At 49.4% G+C, this 15,536-nt stretch overlaps 1 protein-coding gene across 5 annotated transcripts in view; it reads right to left on the bottom strand.

The window, feature by feature from the left end:
* Positions 1-15,536, bottom strand: part of DNMT3A (DNA methyltransferase 3 alpha) — a 122,879-nt gene that overhangs the window by 83,461 nt on the left and 23,882 nt on the right. For 4 of the 5 annotated variants that reach the window (XM_044288865.1, XM_044288868.1, XM_044288869.1 and 1 more), the window contains exon 3: positions 2,264-2,371. In XM_044288865.1, coding sequence (XP_044144800.1) covers positions 2,264-2,371 — 108 coding nt within the window. The remainder of the gene's footprint in view (positions 1-2,263; positions 2,372-15,536) is intronic. The other variant, XM_044288867.1, reaches the window with a different exon arrangement.

Below are 15,536 nucleotides of genomic sequence, written 5' to 3'. Positions count from 1 at the left end.
GGTACCAGAGGTAATACCAGGTAGTATAGCACAGGTGTGCAGGTACCAGAGGTAATACCAGGTAGTATAGCATAGGTGTGCAGGTACCAGAGGTAATACCAGGTAGTATAGCACAGGTGTGCAGGTACCAGAGGTAATACCAGGTAGTATAGCACAGGTGTGCAGGTACCAGAGGTAATACCAGGTAGTATAGCACAGGTGTGCAGGTACCAGAGGTAATGCCAGGTAGTATAGCACAGGTGTGCAGGTAACAGAGGTAATACCAGGTAATATAACACAGGTGTGCAGGTACCAGAGGTAATACCAGGTAGTATAGCACAGATGTGCAGGTACTAGAGGTAATACCAGGTAGTGTAGCACAGGTGTGCTGGTACCAGAGGTAATACCAGGTAGTATAGCACAGGTGTGCAGGTACTAGAGGTAATACCAGGTAGTATAGCATAGGTTTGCAGGTACCAGAGGTAATACCAGGTAGTATAGCATAGGCATGCAGGTACCAGAGGTAATACCAGGTAGTATAGCACAGGTGTGCAGGTACTAGAGGTAATACCAGGTAGTATAGCATAGCATAGGTTTGCAGGTACCAGAGGTAATACCAGGTAGTATAGCACAGGCATGCAGGTACCAGAGGTAATAGCAGGTAGTGTAGCACAGGTACCAGAGGTAATGCCAGGTAGTATAGCACAGGTGTGCTGGTACCAGAGGTAATACCAGGTAGTATAGCACAGGCATGCAGGTACCAGAGGTAATACCAGGTAGTGTAGCACAGGTACCAAAGGTAATACCAGGTAGTATAGCACAGGTGTGCTGGTACCAGAGGTAATACCAGGTAGTATAGCACAGGTGTGCAGGTACCAGAGGTAATGCCAGGTAGTATAGCACAGGCGTGCAGGTACCAGAGGTAATACCAGGTAGTATAGCACAGGTACCAGAGGTAATACCAGGTAGTATAGCACAGGTGTGCAGGTACTAGAGGTAATGCCAGGTAGTATAGCACAGGTGTGCAGGTACTAGAGGTAATACCAGGTAGTATAGCACAGGTGTGCAGGTACTAGAGGTAATACCAGGTAGTATAGCACAGGTGTGCTGGTACCAGAGGTAATACCAGGTAGTATAGCACAGGCATGCAGGTACCAGAGGTAATACCAGGTAGTGTAGCACAGGTACCAGAGGTAATGCCAGGTAGTATAGGTGTGCCAGGTAGTATAGCACAGGTGTGCTGGTACCAGAGGTAATACCAGGTAGTGTAGCACAGGTACCAGAGGTAATACCAGGTAGTATAGCACAGGTGTGCTGGTACCAGAGGTAATACCAGGTAGTGTAGCACAGGTACCAGAGGTAATGCCAGGTAGTATAGCACAGGTGTGCTGGTACCAGAGGTAATACCAGGTAACCAGGCAGACGAGAAGTGGATAGAATGCCGGCTGCACTGCATAAATCATGAGAACGCGCTGGGGCAGAGTTCATAACCTCTTCCACTTGGAACAGAAACTATGTCAGCGCAGTCGCTGCGCCGGGCATGACTCAGCTATAACTGACAACGTAATCAATGTAATTACTGCACAGACTGTATTATTATTACCCAGTTACGCTCAGTATATTACAGGAGCCGGACAATACCTGAGCAGCTCAGGCCCCCTGAGTATTTTATATCTAGGTGGAGCGGACAGGACTGTGGGACCGCCCCGGGGAGCGGACACGACAACCACACTGACACAGACAAAGAGAAGAGAGTGACTCAAAGACGTAAAGAAGAACCCAGGCAGGGCTCCCCTCCCCCTCCTTATATCCATTACATGGTTGTCAGGGCCCCTCCCCTAGACTCCATCAGAACTGGCTATATGGTCCTTTAAAGATAATGACTCCGCCCAAAGCGCGACATCAGGTCTTCAAGGGCAAAGATACGGGGAAGATGGAAAGTGAGGACACCTAAAGCGTCCAAGTCATCGGTGGTTGTGGTTTCTGGATCCCCAGACTGGGCTGCAGAGATACAGACTACTGCGGCGAACACAACTGGCCAACTCCAACCATCACTGGACTACAACTCCAGCCATCACTGGACTACTCCAGCCATGGTCCGTCACAGGTTTTGATTTAGCCCAGGACCAATACCACCAGCTGGATAAACACCCAGGCACCAGCCATCAATCCTCATAAGCCTGGCATCTGCCCAAAGCCTCCCAGAACAAGGAGCCGAACAGAATGGCCGCCGCTTGTACAGTGGAGGATTCACACTGGGAGGATAACTGGACGCGGTACTCACCATTTCCTGTTTGCGCTTCCTGCCTGGACGCCCAACTTTCTTCACGGACCCCCCAACATCCGGCCTGTCTTCCTTACTTTTCTCCTCCTTGGCATCATCTTCACCCTGCTGGTAAAAGAACTGTCAGTGGTGGGAAATTATTATCAAACCGGTGATATATAATATACAGTCTATTATTAACCGGTCATATAATATACAGTCTATTATTAACCAGTGATATATAATATACAGTCCATTATTAACTGGTCATATAATATACAGTCTATTATTAACCGGTGATATATAATATACTAGGGCTGCAACGATTAATCAATGTCATCGATTATATTCGATAACTGGATTCGTTGTCGACGAATCCAGTTATCGAATAATCGCCGATTCGTTGCTATGCGGGCGGTCGCTGCATCTTTATTTTACCTTTTTACAATGACGCTCCTGTAACAGCCAGGCAGAGCGGACGGCGGCATAACGTCACTCACTCACGTGACACACCTGCTCCGCCTCCTTCATTCATGAGGTGGGCGGAGCAGGTGCGTCACGTGAGTGAGTGACGTTGCGCCGCCGTCCGCTCTGCCTGGCTGTTACAGGAGCGTCATTGTAAAAAGGTAAAATAAAGATGCAGTGATTAGTCCGACTTATAAGCATCGGGGCCGGGGCTGTTATGGGGAGGGGGGAGGATCTGTCTATGGCACTGCTATGGGGAGGGGGGTCTGTGTATAGCACTGCTATGGGGAGGGGGGAGGATCTGTCTATGGCACTGCTATGGGGAGGGGGGTCTGTGTATAGCACTGCTATGGGGAGGAGGGGGGGTCTGTGTATGGCACTGCTATGGGAAGGGGGATCTGTGCACTGTTATGAGGAAAGGGATCTGTGCACTGTTATGCCCATAACAGTGCACATATCCCCCTCTCCATAACAGCGCCACCCACAGATCCCCCTCTCCATAACTACGCCACCCACAGATCCCCCTCTCCATAACTACGCCACCCACAGATCCCCCTCTCCATAACTACGCCACCCACAGATCCCCCTCTCCATAACTGCGCCACCCACAGATCCCCCTCTCCATAACTGCGCCACCCACAGATCCCCCTCTCCATAACTGCGCCACCCACAGATCCCCCTCTCCATAACTACGCCACCCACAGATCCCCCTCTCCATAACTGCGCCACCCACAGATCCCCCTCTCCATAACTACGCCACCCACAGATCCCCCTCTCCATAACTACGCCACCCACAGATCCCCCTCTCCATAACTACGCCACCCACAGATCCCCCTCTCCATAACTGCGCCGCCCACAGATCCCCCTCTCCATAACTACGCCACCCACAGATCCCCCTCTCCATAACTGCGCCGCCCACAGATCCCCCTCTCCATAACTGCGCCACCCACAGATCCCCCTCTCCATAACTACGCCACCCACAGATCCCCCTCTCCATAACTGCGCCACCCACAGATCCCCCTCTCCATAACTACGCCGTCCACAGATCCCCCTCTCCATAACTACGCCGTCCACAGATCCCCCATAATAGTGTCGTCCACAGATCCCCCATAATAGTGTCGTCCACAGATCCCCCATAATAGTGTCGTCCACAGATCCCCCATAATAGTGTCGTCCACAGATCCCCCATAATAGTGTCGTCCACAGATCCCCCATAATAGTGTCGTCCACAGATCCCCCATAATAGTGTCGTCCACAGATCCCCCATAATAGTGTCGTCCACAGATCCCCCATAATAGTGTCGTCCACAGATCCCCCATAATAGTGTCGTCCACAATTTGTTTTAATATGGCCTTTGAACATAATTTTTCAAGTAAGATCATATAAACCTCTCTGTTTTGTAATTTTGTCGTTTTTCCCGATTAATCGATTAATCGTAGAAATTAATCGGCAACTAATCGATTATTCAAATAATCGTTAGTTGCAGCCCTATAATATACAGTCCATTATTAACCGGTGATATATAATATACAATCCTGTCATGGAACCATGAACCAGACGTACAACAAGAGATAAGTGGAAATAAGAAGGCTTTATTGAAAATCAAGCTGTAGCAAAAGTCCAAACGGATGGCTAAACCGAAGCAGGGTCTTGCGTAGACAGAGGTCAGGAACCAGGAGGGTAGTCAGACGAAGCCTGGATCAGGAACCAGCAGGATAGTCAGACGAAGCCAGGATCAGGAACCAACGGGGTAGTCAGACGAGGCCAGGATCAGGAACCAGAAGCAGCAGCAGTCTTAGAAGCATGTGAACACAGGAGGACCAAGCAAGGAACTGAAGCCACAGACCTTCTATATATATGAGCTAGGCATCCAGCTCCTCCCAGTGGGAAGGAGGAGCCGCAGGGTGGGAGGCTACAAGAGACCCAGAAACCAAGATGGCCGCCAGCACATGTCAAACGAAGGAGAACAGTGAGAAGGTAAGACCATGACAGTACCTCCCCCTCAAGGGCCCCTCCTCCGCGGAGTAAGGAACGGTTTCTGAGGGAAGCGTGCGTGGAAGGCTCGGAGCAAAGCAGGAGCATGGACATCTGCGGAGGGAACCCAGGAACGCTCCTCTGGACCATAACCACGCCAATGGACCAAAAACTGCAACCGACCGCGGACCAGGCGTGAGTCCAGGATATTGCTCACCTCATATTCCTCACGATTGCCCACTTGGACCGGACGGGGCCGAGGAACCGAGGAAGTGAAACGATTACACACCAATGGCTTCAACAGGGAGACATGAAACACGTTGGAGATCCGCATGCCAGGAGGAAGCGCAAGGGCATAGGCTACCGGGTTTACCCTGCGAAGCACTCGGAAGGGACCAACAAAGCGAGGCGCCAGCTTGGGAGTGGGCACTCGAAGGTTGAGGTTGCGGGTGGACAACCATACACGGTCTCCGACCTGGTAGGAAGGAGCGGGCGCTCGTCTGCGATCAGCCTGGAGTCTCTGGCGCTGCGCAGAGACCTCAAGGGACCTCTAGATCTGTACCCAAGAAGCACGTAGGACGGAAAGGTGATCTTCCACAGCCGGAGTATCCTGGGGAGAGAATACCTCCGGTAACACGGCAGGTTGGAACCCATAATTGGCCATGAAGGGAGACGTCCCAGAGGAAGAGTTCACCGCCGTGTTCCTGGCAAACTCAGCCCAAGGCAGGAGGTCAACCCAATTTTCTTGGTGATCGGAGACATAGCAACGAAGGAATTGCTCCAAGGCCTGATTGGATCGTTCTGCGGCCCCATTGGACTGAGGGTGGTAGGCCGAGGAGAAAGAGAGATGAATCCCCAACTGGGAGCAAAAGGCGCGCCAGAACCTGGACACAAACTGACTCCCCCGATCCGACACAATCTCCTTGGGCAAACCGTGCAACCGGAAGACCTCCCTGGCAAAAATCGTGGCCAACTCTTGTGCAGAGGGTAACTTCTTGAGAGGAACACAGTGGCACATTTTGGAAAACCGATCCACAATCATGAGAATGACCGTATGGCCTCGGGATGCAGGGAGGTCCACAATGAAATCCATCCCCAGGTGTGACCATGGGCGCTCCCCGGTGGCTATGGGTTGCAAAAGGCCCAACGGAAGGTGCCGAGGGGACTTACTCTGGGCACAAACGGAGCATGCCGCTACATATGCGGCGATGTCGGAACGTAGAGAAGGCCACCAGAACAGACGTGAAACAGCCCAGGACAGCTGATTCTTTCCAGGATGCCCCGCGGCCTTGGAGTTATGGTAGGTTCGCAACAACCGAGTGCGCAACTCCTCAGGCACAAAACACCTGCCGTTGGGTCTCCCAGAGGGAGCACCAGATTGAGCCGCCAAAATCTGCTCACCCAGGGGAGAGGTCAGGCTGGTGCGAATGGCGGCCAGGATCTGATTCGGAGGTATGACCGAAGTCGGAATCGACTCCTCCCCGGACAGCTCGGAGTACTGCCGTGATAAGGCATCCACTCTGATGTTCTTGGAACCGGGTAGGTAGGAGACCACGTAATTAAAACGTGACAAGAACAGAGCCCATCTGGCCTGACGTGGTGTCAATCTCTTGGCCTCAGAAAGGTAGGTCAGATTCTTGTGGTCCGTCAGGATGAGAACCGGAACCACCGATCCCTCGAGCAAGTGCCTCCATTCTTTAAGGGCCTGCACGATGGCCAATAACTCCCTGTCACCAATCTGATAGTTGCACTCCGCGGAAGACAGTTTCCGGGAGTAAAACCCACAAGGAAGCAGAGGACCCTCTGGTGTTCTACGCTGAGACAGAAGGGCGCCTACTCCCGTCTCAGACGCGTCCACCTCGAGGACAAAGGGCAACCCAGGGTTGGGATGCGACAGAATCGGAGCCGACACAAAGGCGGACTTAAGAGCCTCAAAAGCTCGGATGGCCTTGAGCGGCCAGACCTGGAAATTACTGCCCTTCCTGGTCAGATCCGTGAGAGGCTTGGCTAGCATGGAAAAGTCCCTGATGAACTTCCGATAGTAATTGGCGAAGCCCAAAAAGCGCTGCAGGGCACGGAGACCACTGGGCTGGGGCCACTGTAAGACAGCCGAAACCTTCTCAGGATCCATGGAGAACCCCTCAGCGGAAATGATGTAACCTAAGAAGGTTACCTGGGATCGGTGAAATTCGCATTTCTCAAGCTTACCGAACAGCCTGTTCTCTCGTAACCGTTGCAACACTCGTCTGACATCCATAATGTGGGCCTCCATGGATTCAGAATATACCAAGATGTCATCCAAATAGACCACCACACACTGCTGCAACAGGTCACGGAAAACATCGTTGATGAATTCCTGGAAGACTGCGGGCGCATTGCACAACCCAAAGGGCATAACCAAGGATTCATAATGACCGGTCCTGGTGTTAAACGCGGTCTTCCACTCATCGCCCGCCTTGATCCTTACCAGGTTATATGCCGCCCTCAGGTCGAGTTTGGTAAAGACCGTGGCCCCTTTGAGGCGATCGAACAGCTCGGAAATCAAGGGTATCGGGTAAGCGTTCTTGATCGTGATGCGATTGAGACCCCTGTAATCGATGCAAGGCCTCAACTCACCGCCCTTCTTTTTCACAAAGAAAAATCCAGCCCCTGCCGGGGACGAGGATTTGCGAATGTGTCCGCGTGAAAGCGCCTCCCTCACGTACTCCTCCATGGCCTCATTCTCCGCTACCGACAGTGGATAGACTTTGCCACGAGGAGGAACGGCACCAGATTGTAACTCTATGGCACAATCGTATGGGCGGTGCGGAGGTAGGGCAACCGCGCGCACCTTATCGAATACATCCCGGTACTCTTCGTATTCAGGAGGCAACAGAGAGTCCGAGGAAGTACACAGCAACTTGACAGGCCCATGGATGCAACTAGCCCCACACTGCGGTGACCACGAGAGGATCTCGGCCGATCTCCAATCGAAAGTCGGATTATGCTTCTGGAGCCAGGGGTACCCCAAGACCACCGAGTAGTGTGGAGACGAAATCACCTGGAGACAGACCGACTCTCTGTGAACGGCACCAATGGCTATCCCCACTGGAAGGGTCTCATGAGTCACGTGTGGCGGCAGAAGGGGTCTGCCGTCTATCGCCTCAAGAGCCAGTGGGGAACCTCGAGGCTGCAGAGGAATGGAATTGGCGGCAGCGAACACACTATCAATGAACAAACCACCAGCACCAGAGTCCACCAACGCCTGGGTCGTCACCGAGCCCCCGACCCAGGAGAGGACAACAGTGATCAGTGGTTTGTCAACACGGGAAACCGGGGACGAGGAGACTCCACCCAAGATCTGCCCCCGACAGGATCTCAGGTGCGAGCGTTTCCCGGACGGTTCGGACATGCCAACCGAAAATGCCCACCGAGACCACAGTACATGCATCGGCCCTCGCGTCTCCGGAGTACCCTCGGACAGGCGAGCAAACCCCAGCTGCATGGGTTCACCCCCAGACAAGTCATCCCCAGGAGGCGTGGGAGGAGAGGGAGGCACGGGTGGGACAGCAAACGTAGGCGCCAACCTGTTAGAAGACCTCCGCAGGCTCTCCTTAAAGGAAGGTCTCTCCCTGAGTCTGGTGTCAATCAAAATCAGGAAAGAAATAAGAGACTCGAGCTCCACTGGTAGGTCCTTAGCTGCAACCTCATCCTTCAAGGCATCCGAGAGACCATGAGAGAAAGCAGCGACCAGAGCCTCATTATTCCAGCCCACCTCTGCTGCCAGGGTACGAAACTCGATGGCGTATTCAGCTACGGATCGTGAACCCTGTCTGATGGACATAAGGAGCTTCGCAGCAGAGGCAGCACGAGCCGGCACATCGAATACCTTTCGAAGAGAAGCAACAAAACCGGAAAACTCGGCAACCACCGGATTGTTGTTCTCCCATAAAGGGCTGGCCCAGGCCAAGGCCTTGTCCGAGAGCAGCGAGATCAAGAAGCCCACCTTTGATCTCTCAGTAGGAAAGGCATGTGGCAGCAACTCGAAATAAATGCCCACCTGGTTAAGGAAACCTCGGCACTGAGTTGGCTCTCCCCCAAAGCGCTGTGGAAGGGGGGCAGAACCGGTCATACCCCGAGACACCGCAGGCGCAGCAACAGGTGTCGGGGTAGACTCTGGCGCAACAACCGGAGCGGCAGTAGGAGCGGCAACCGACCCATCGGCAACGGAAGCGAAATGAGCCGTGCGTTCAAGCAGGGTTTGCAACGCCACAGCGAACCGACCCAACAGGTGATCCTGCTGATCAAGTCTGGCAACCAGCGTAGGTAGCGAGGATGGCCCTGTACCGTCAGAATTCATGGCTTGGTCCTAATGTCATGGAACCATGAACCAGACGTACAACAAGAGATAAGTGGAAATAAGAAGGCTTTATTGAAAATCAAGCTGTAAGCAAAAGTCCAAACGGATGGCTAAACCGAAGCAGGGTCTTGCGTAGACAGAGGTCAGGAACCAGGAGGGTAGTCAGACGAAGCCTGGATCAGGAACCAGCAGGATAGTCAGACGAAGCCAGGATCAGGAACCAACGGGGTAGTCAGACGAGGCCAGGATCAGGAACCAGAAGCAGCAGCAGTCTTAGAAGCATGTGAACACAGGAGGACCAAGCAAGGAACTGAAGCCACAGACCTTCTATATATATGAGCTAGGCATCCAGCTCCTCCCAGTGGGAAGGAGGAGCCGCAGGGTGGGAGGCTACAAGAGACCCAGAAACCAAGATGGCCGCCAGCACATGTCAAACGAAGGAGAACAGTGAGAAGGTAAGACCATGACAAGTCCATTATTAACCGGTCATATAATATACAGTCTATTATTAACCGGTGATATATAATATACAGTCTATTATTAACCAGTGATATATAATATACAGTCCATTATTAACTGGTCATATAATATACAGTCCATTATTAACCGGTCATATAATATACAGTCCATTATTAACTGGTGATATATAATATACAGTCCATTATTAACTGGTGATACAGTCCTGATCAAAAGTTTAAGACCACTTGAAAAATGGCAAAAAAATCCTATTTAGCATGCCTGGATCTTAACAAGGTTCCAAGAAGAGCTTCAACATGCAACAAGGAGAAATGGGAGTGAGACAAAACATTTTTTGAGCATTCAATTTAATGAAAACAACGAATAAACTGAAACAGGATGTTTTTCAGCTGATCAAAAGTTTAGGACCACACCTCCAAAAAACACCTAAAGCCCCCCAAAACAGAAATCCAACTTCCAAACATGAACTCAGTAATGAGTAGCTCCGCCGGTATTGTTTCTGCATGCTTGATGCAAGCATTTCCATGAGGTGAGTGGGAACATTTCTCCAAGTGGTGAAGACGGCCGCACGAAGGCCATCTACTGTCTGGAACTGTTGTCCAATTTTGTAAACTTCCCTTGCCATCCATCCTCAAAGGTTCTCAATTGGATTTAGATCAGGGGAACACGCAGGATGGGCCAAAAGAGTGATGTTATTCTCCTGGAAGAAGTCCCTTGTCCTGCAGGCATTGTGTACTGTAGCGTTGTCCTGTTGAAAAACCCAGTCGTTACCACACAGACGAGGGCCCTCAGTCATGAGGAATGCTCTCTGCAACATCTAGACATAGCCAGAGGCCGTTTGATGCCCCTGCACTTCCTGAAGCTCCATTGTTCCACTGAAGGAAAAAGCACCCCAGACCATTATGGCGCCCCCTCCACTGTGGCGCGTAGGAAACATCTCAGGTGGGATCTGCCTGTCATGCCAGTATCGTTGGAAACCATTAGGACCATCAAGGTTAAATTTTTTCTCATCAGAGAATAAAACTTTCTTCCACCTTTGAATGTCCCATGTTTGGTGCTCTCTTGCAAAGTCCAAACGAGCAGTTCTGTGGTGTTCAAGGAGACCAGGTCTTTTTGAAGCCCTTCAGTCTCAGATGCCGTCTGATGGTTATGGGGCTGCAGTCAGCACCAGTAAGGGCCTTAATTTAGGTCGAGGATCATCCAGTGTCTTGACGGACAGCCAAATGGATCCTCCGGCTCAGTGCTGATGAAATTTTTTTGGGTCTTTCACTTGACTTTTTAGTTCCATAACCCTCAGGTTATGAGAGACCCTGCTATTGCAGTTCAACAACTCGACCACGTTCAAAAAGGGAGAGTTTTTTTGCCTTTGCCATCACAACGTGTGACTACCTGACAGGAGATGACAATGAATCCACATCTTTGCACAGATTTGGCCTTTTAAAGGAATGTGGTCCTAAACTTTTGATCAGCTGAAAAACAGCCTGTTTCAGTTTATTCGTTGTTTTCATTAAATTGAAAGCTCAAAAAATGTTTTGTCTCACTCCCATTTCTTCTTGTTTCATGTTGAAGCTCTACTTGGAACCTTGTTAAGATCCAGCCATGCTAAATATGATTTTTTGCCATTTTTCAGGTGGTCTTAAACTTTTGATCAGGACTTTATATAATATACAGTCCATTATTAACCGGTGATATATTACCCAGTCTCAGGACATGATATCACCTGGTCACATATTACACAGAGAGCCTGGTACGATTCTCAGTATCTCCCGGGGACGTCAGATCTAGGTCACTGCCCAGCGGGCACTAACACTAAGTCCACACACTGGGACAGGTTAATCCTCGGCAGCTGTCCTGACATACGTGATCGGGGGATCAACATGTGAGGAGATCCAGCATTTCACATATTATCAGGAACATAAATAGGTGAAGATCATGGAGTCTGTGTCTTCTGGGATTCCTGTTATGCTGTCAGTGTATGTCAGTATTCTGCAGCCTGAATAATACTGCCAACAAGCTGCAGTGGGCAGGCGCTGGTGATGCCAGGACCACCTCACCAGAACCTTCATTTACAGAGTCTGGCACTTCCGGCCAAGGCTTTCTACATGCATTTCCATCTCACTAAGGTCCGAATGTCCTCATCTGTGGAGGAGAACATGCTGAGTTGCATTTCCTTCGACACTCAGCAACAGTCAATGCAATTTACTAAATCGAGAGGAACATGGCATGAAAAGAGCAACAGCGGTACATCTGCGTGAGGAGAGCGGGAGTCCTCGTCAGCTCCACCTTATAAGCGCTGGTCAAATGCGTAAATCCTCTGCTTCACTGCTTGTATACTTATCCGGAGTTACATTATGCCTCCACTAATGTCCAGAGCGGCATTCATAATTCTGCTGCTTGTCTCCAGTGGAGACCTCACAAGGTATCCTAGTGCACATCAGCTCCTCATTCCTTTCATACCTAGCACAACTTTACTCAGATTTACCTTTCTCAGGAGCTTCTGCCTCTCTACACTTACAACTCTTCTCAGGTGGTACTCATCTCTTACAAACTTCTGGCTGAAATGCATCAGCAAGTAGGACCTCCTGCCCGCTTTGTGTCTGGGCACTTCGGCTGGATTTTACCTTCAATCAATAAAGTTTTACAGACAGGTGGCTGGATTAATTCTCCTTCTGGCATTGCAGCATGTTGTCCAGCACTCTCCATGTCCTGGGATCATTGATGGAAGCTGGCCGGCTGCTCCTCACTCACTTCCTACACCCATCTCTTGGCCATTCCTCATTCACTTTCTGTACTCACTTATTAAAAAATGTTGGTTCCCTCTCACTCACTTTTCTACTCATCTCTTGCACACTTCTGGCTGTTCTTCACTCACTTCCACTACTCATCTCCTACACACTTCTTGATGTTCTTCACTCATTTCTCTACTCACCTCTACTCTGTTCTTCACTCACTTCCTCGACTCATCGCCTACACACTTCCGGCTGTTCTGCACTCACTTTTCTACTCACCTCTTACACACTTCTGGATGTTCTTCATTCACTTCTCTACTCCTTTCCTACACACTTCCGGCTTTTCTTCACTCACTTGTCTACTCATTTCTTACACATTTCTGGATGTTCTTCACTCACTTCTCTACTCATCTCTTAGACATTTCTGGATGTTCTTCACTCACTTCTCTACTCATCTCCTACACACTTCTGGATGTTCTTCACTCACTTCTCTACTCATCTCCTACACACTTATGGATGTTCTTCACTCGTTTTCACACACTGGAGGTGAGCAGGTTGCTTTGCACGAGTGCACACTTCCACATATCATCCAGGCCTGGTCTCCACCCCCACTCACACACAATTCTTATCTCCAGGGAGGCCTCTATCTTCTCTCACATTCAGCTTTATACTTTTGGCTCTTCACCAACTAAATCTTTACTGCAATGCGGAGTTAAATCAGGTAACAGAGTCCCAGAGAGGCCAAAGGAAACCGCACCTCCAGAGTGCAGCTCATATAACATCTGACTCCAAGAGCAGCGCTCATGTATCAGGATAAGAAGCGCCAGCTGTAAACTAAACTGTGCGGGGATAAAAATAAAGATGACAGAAAAGTATGCTGGAGATAAGCAGCAGAGAGGAGAGCGCCAGGAGAACAGAGTGGACAGAAGCAGGAACTGGACTGCACAGGGACTAGGTGCAGAAAGGATGGATGGAGAGGCAAAAGATGACCAGAAACAGAAGCACACAGGGAATAATAACCGAGAGGCCTGGGCAGAAACATAGAAAGAAGGAACAGAAAAAAGAGCACAGAGAAGTCACAAGCTGAAGCACAGAGGGAAGAGAAGAGACATAGGTGCAGAGACCATATAGAATGAGGACTAGAAAGGGGTCAGGAGCACCGAAGGAATGATACCTGAGGGGCCTGGGACAGAGACGCATAGAGGAGAGAAGAGACATAAGTGCAGAGAGGAGGATATAGAAAGAGGACAATCAGAGACAGAAGCACAGACAGAACAACAACTGAGAGGCCATAGACAGGAGCCCATAAGTGATAGAAGAGGGATAGGTGCAGAGAGTATACAGAGAGGACAATCCACAAGCAGAGACAGAAGCACAGAGAGAACAACAACTGGCTAGAGACAGGCCATAAACGACAGGAGAGAGATAAGTGAAGAATACAGAGATAGATCGGAGAAACAGAAAAAGAAGCACAAAAAGAACTCAAGAGGACAAATGACACCCTACAAAAAGGGCATATACAGTTGCAAGAAAAAGTATGTGAACCCTTTGGAATGATATGGATTTCTGCACAAATTGGTCATAAAATGTGATCTGATCTTCATCTAAGTCACAACAATAGACAATCACAGTCTGCTTAAACTAATAACACACAAAGAGTTAAATGTTACCATGTTTTTATTGAACACACCATGTAAACATTCACAGCGCAGGTGGAAAAAGTATGTGAACCCTTGGATTTAATAACTGGTTGAACCTCTTTTGGCAGCAATAACTTCCACCAAACGTTTCCTGTAGTTGCAGATCAGACGTGCACAACGGTCAGGAGTAATTCTTCACCATTCCACTTTACAGAACTGTTCCAGTTCAGCAATATTCTTGGGATGTCTGGTGTGAATCGCTTTCTTGAGGTCCTGCCGCAGCATCTCAATCGGGTTGAGGTCAGGACTCTGACTGGGCCACTCCAGAAGGCATATTTTCTTCTGTTTAAGCCATTCTGTTGTTGATTTACTTCTATGCTTTGGGTTGTTGTCCTGTTGCAACACCCATCTTCTGTTGAGCTTCAGCTGGTGGACAGATGGCCTTAAGTTCTCCTGCAAAATGTCTTCATAAAATTGGGAATTCATTTTTCCTTCGATGATAGCAATCCGTCCAGGCCCTGACGCAGCAAAGCAGCCCCAAACCATGATGCCCCCACCACCATACTTCACAGTTGGGATGAGGTTTTGAGGTTGGTGTGCTGTGCCTCTTTTTCTCCACACATAGTGTTGTGTGTTTCTTCCAAACACTCAACTTTGGTTTCATCTGTCCACAGAATATTTTGCCAGTACTGCTGTGGAACATCCAGGTGCGCTTGTGCAAACTGTAAACGTGCAGCAATGTTTTTTTGGACAGCAGTGGCTTCCTCTGTGGTATCCTCCCATGAAATCCATTCTTGTTTAGTGTTTTACGTATCGTAGATTCGCTAACAGGGATGTTAGCATATGCCAGAGACTTCTGTAAGTCTTTAGCTGACACTCTAGGATTCTTCTTCACCTCATTGAGCAGTCTGTGCTGTGCTCTTGCAGTCATCTTTACAGGACGGCCACTCCTAGGGAGAGTAGCAGCAGTGCTGAACGTCCTCCATTTATAGACAGTTTGTCTTACCGTGGACTGATGAACAGCAAGGCTTTTGGAGATACTTTTATAACCCTTTCCAGCTTTATGCAAGTCAACAATTCTTAATCGTAGGTCTTCTGAGAGCTGTTTTGTGCGAGGCATCATTCACATCAGGCAATGCTTCTTGTGAAAAGCAAACCCAGAACTGGTGTGTGTTTTTTATAGGGCAGGGCAGCTGTAACCAACACCTCCAATCTCATCTCATTGATTGGACTCCAGTTGGCTGACACCTCACTCCAATTAGCTCTTGGAGATGTCATTAGTCTAGGGGTTCACATACTTTTTCCACCTGCACTGTGAATGTTTACATGGTGTGTTCAATAAAAACATGGTAACATTTAACTCTTTGTGTGTTATTAGTTAAGCAGACTGTGATTGTTTATTGTTGTGACTTAGATGAAGATCAGATCACATTTTATGACCAATTTGTGCAGAAATCCATATCATTCCAAAGGGTTCACATACTTTTTCTTGCAACTTTATAGTGAGAAGAGCTGATGGAGCACAGAAAGGTACACACAGGGAAAAAACTGAGGGCGCAGAGACAAAAGTTCAGTAGAGACCAGGGAAGAGGAGCAGAAGGGATACAGCCAGAGGGGGCAGACAAACAGTTAGTTGAGATAAAGAAATAATGGCAAGCCAGAACCACTGA

This window comes from Bufo gargarizans, chromosome 4 (assembly GCF_014858855.1).
Source record: "Bufo gargarizans isolate SCDJY-AF-19 chromosome 4, ASM1485885v1, whole genome shotgun sequence".
In the NCBI taxonomy this organism is placed as follows: Eukaryota; Metazoa; Chordata; class Amphibia; order Anura; family Bufonidae; genus Bufo; species Bufo gargarizans.
This window is presented reverse-complemented; position numbering and strand designations above follow the sequence as displayed.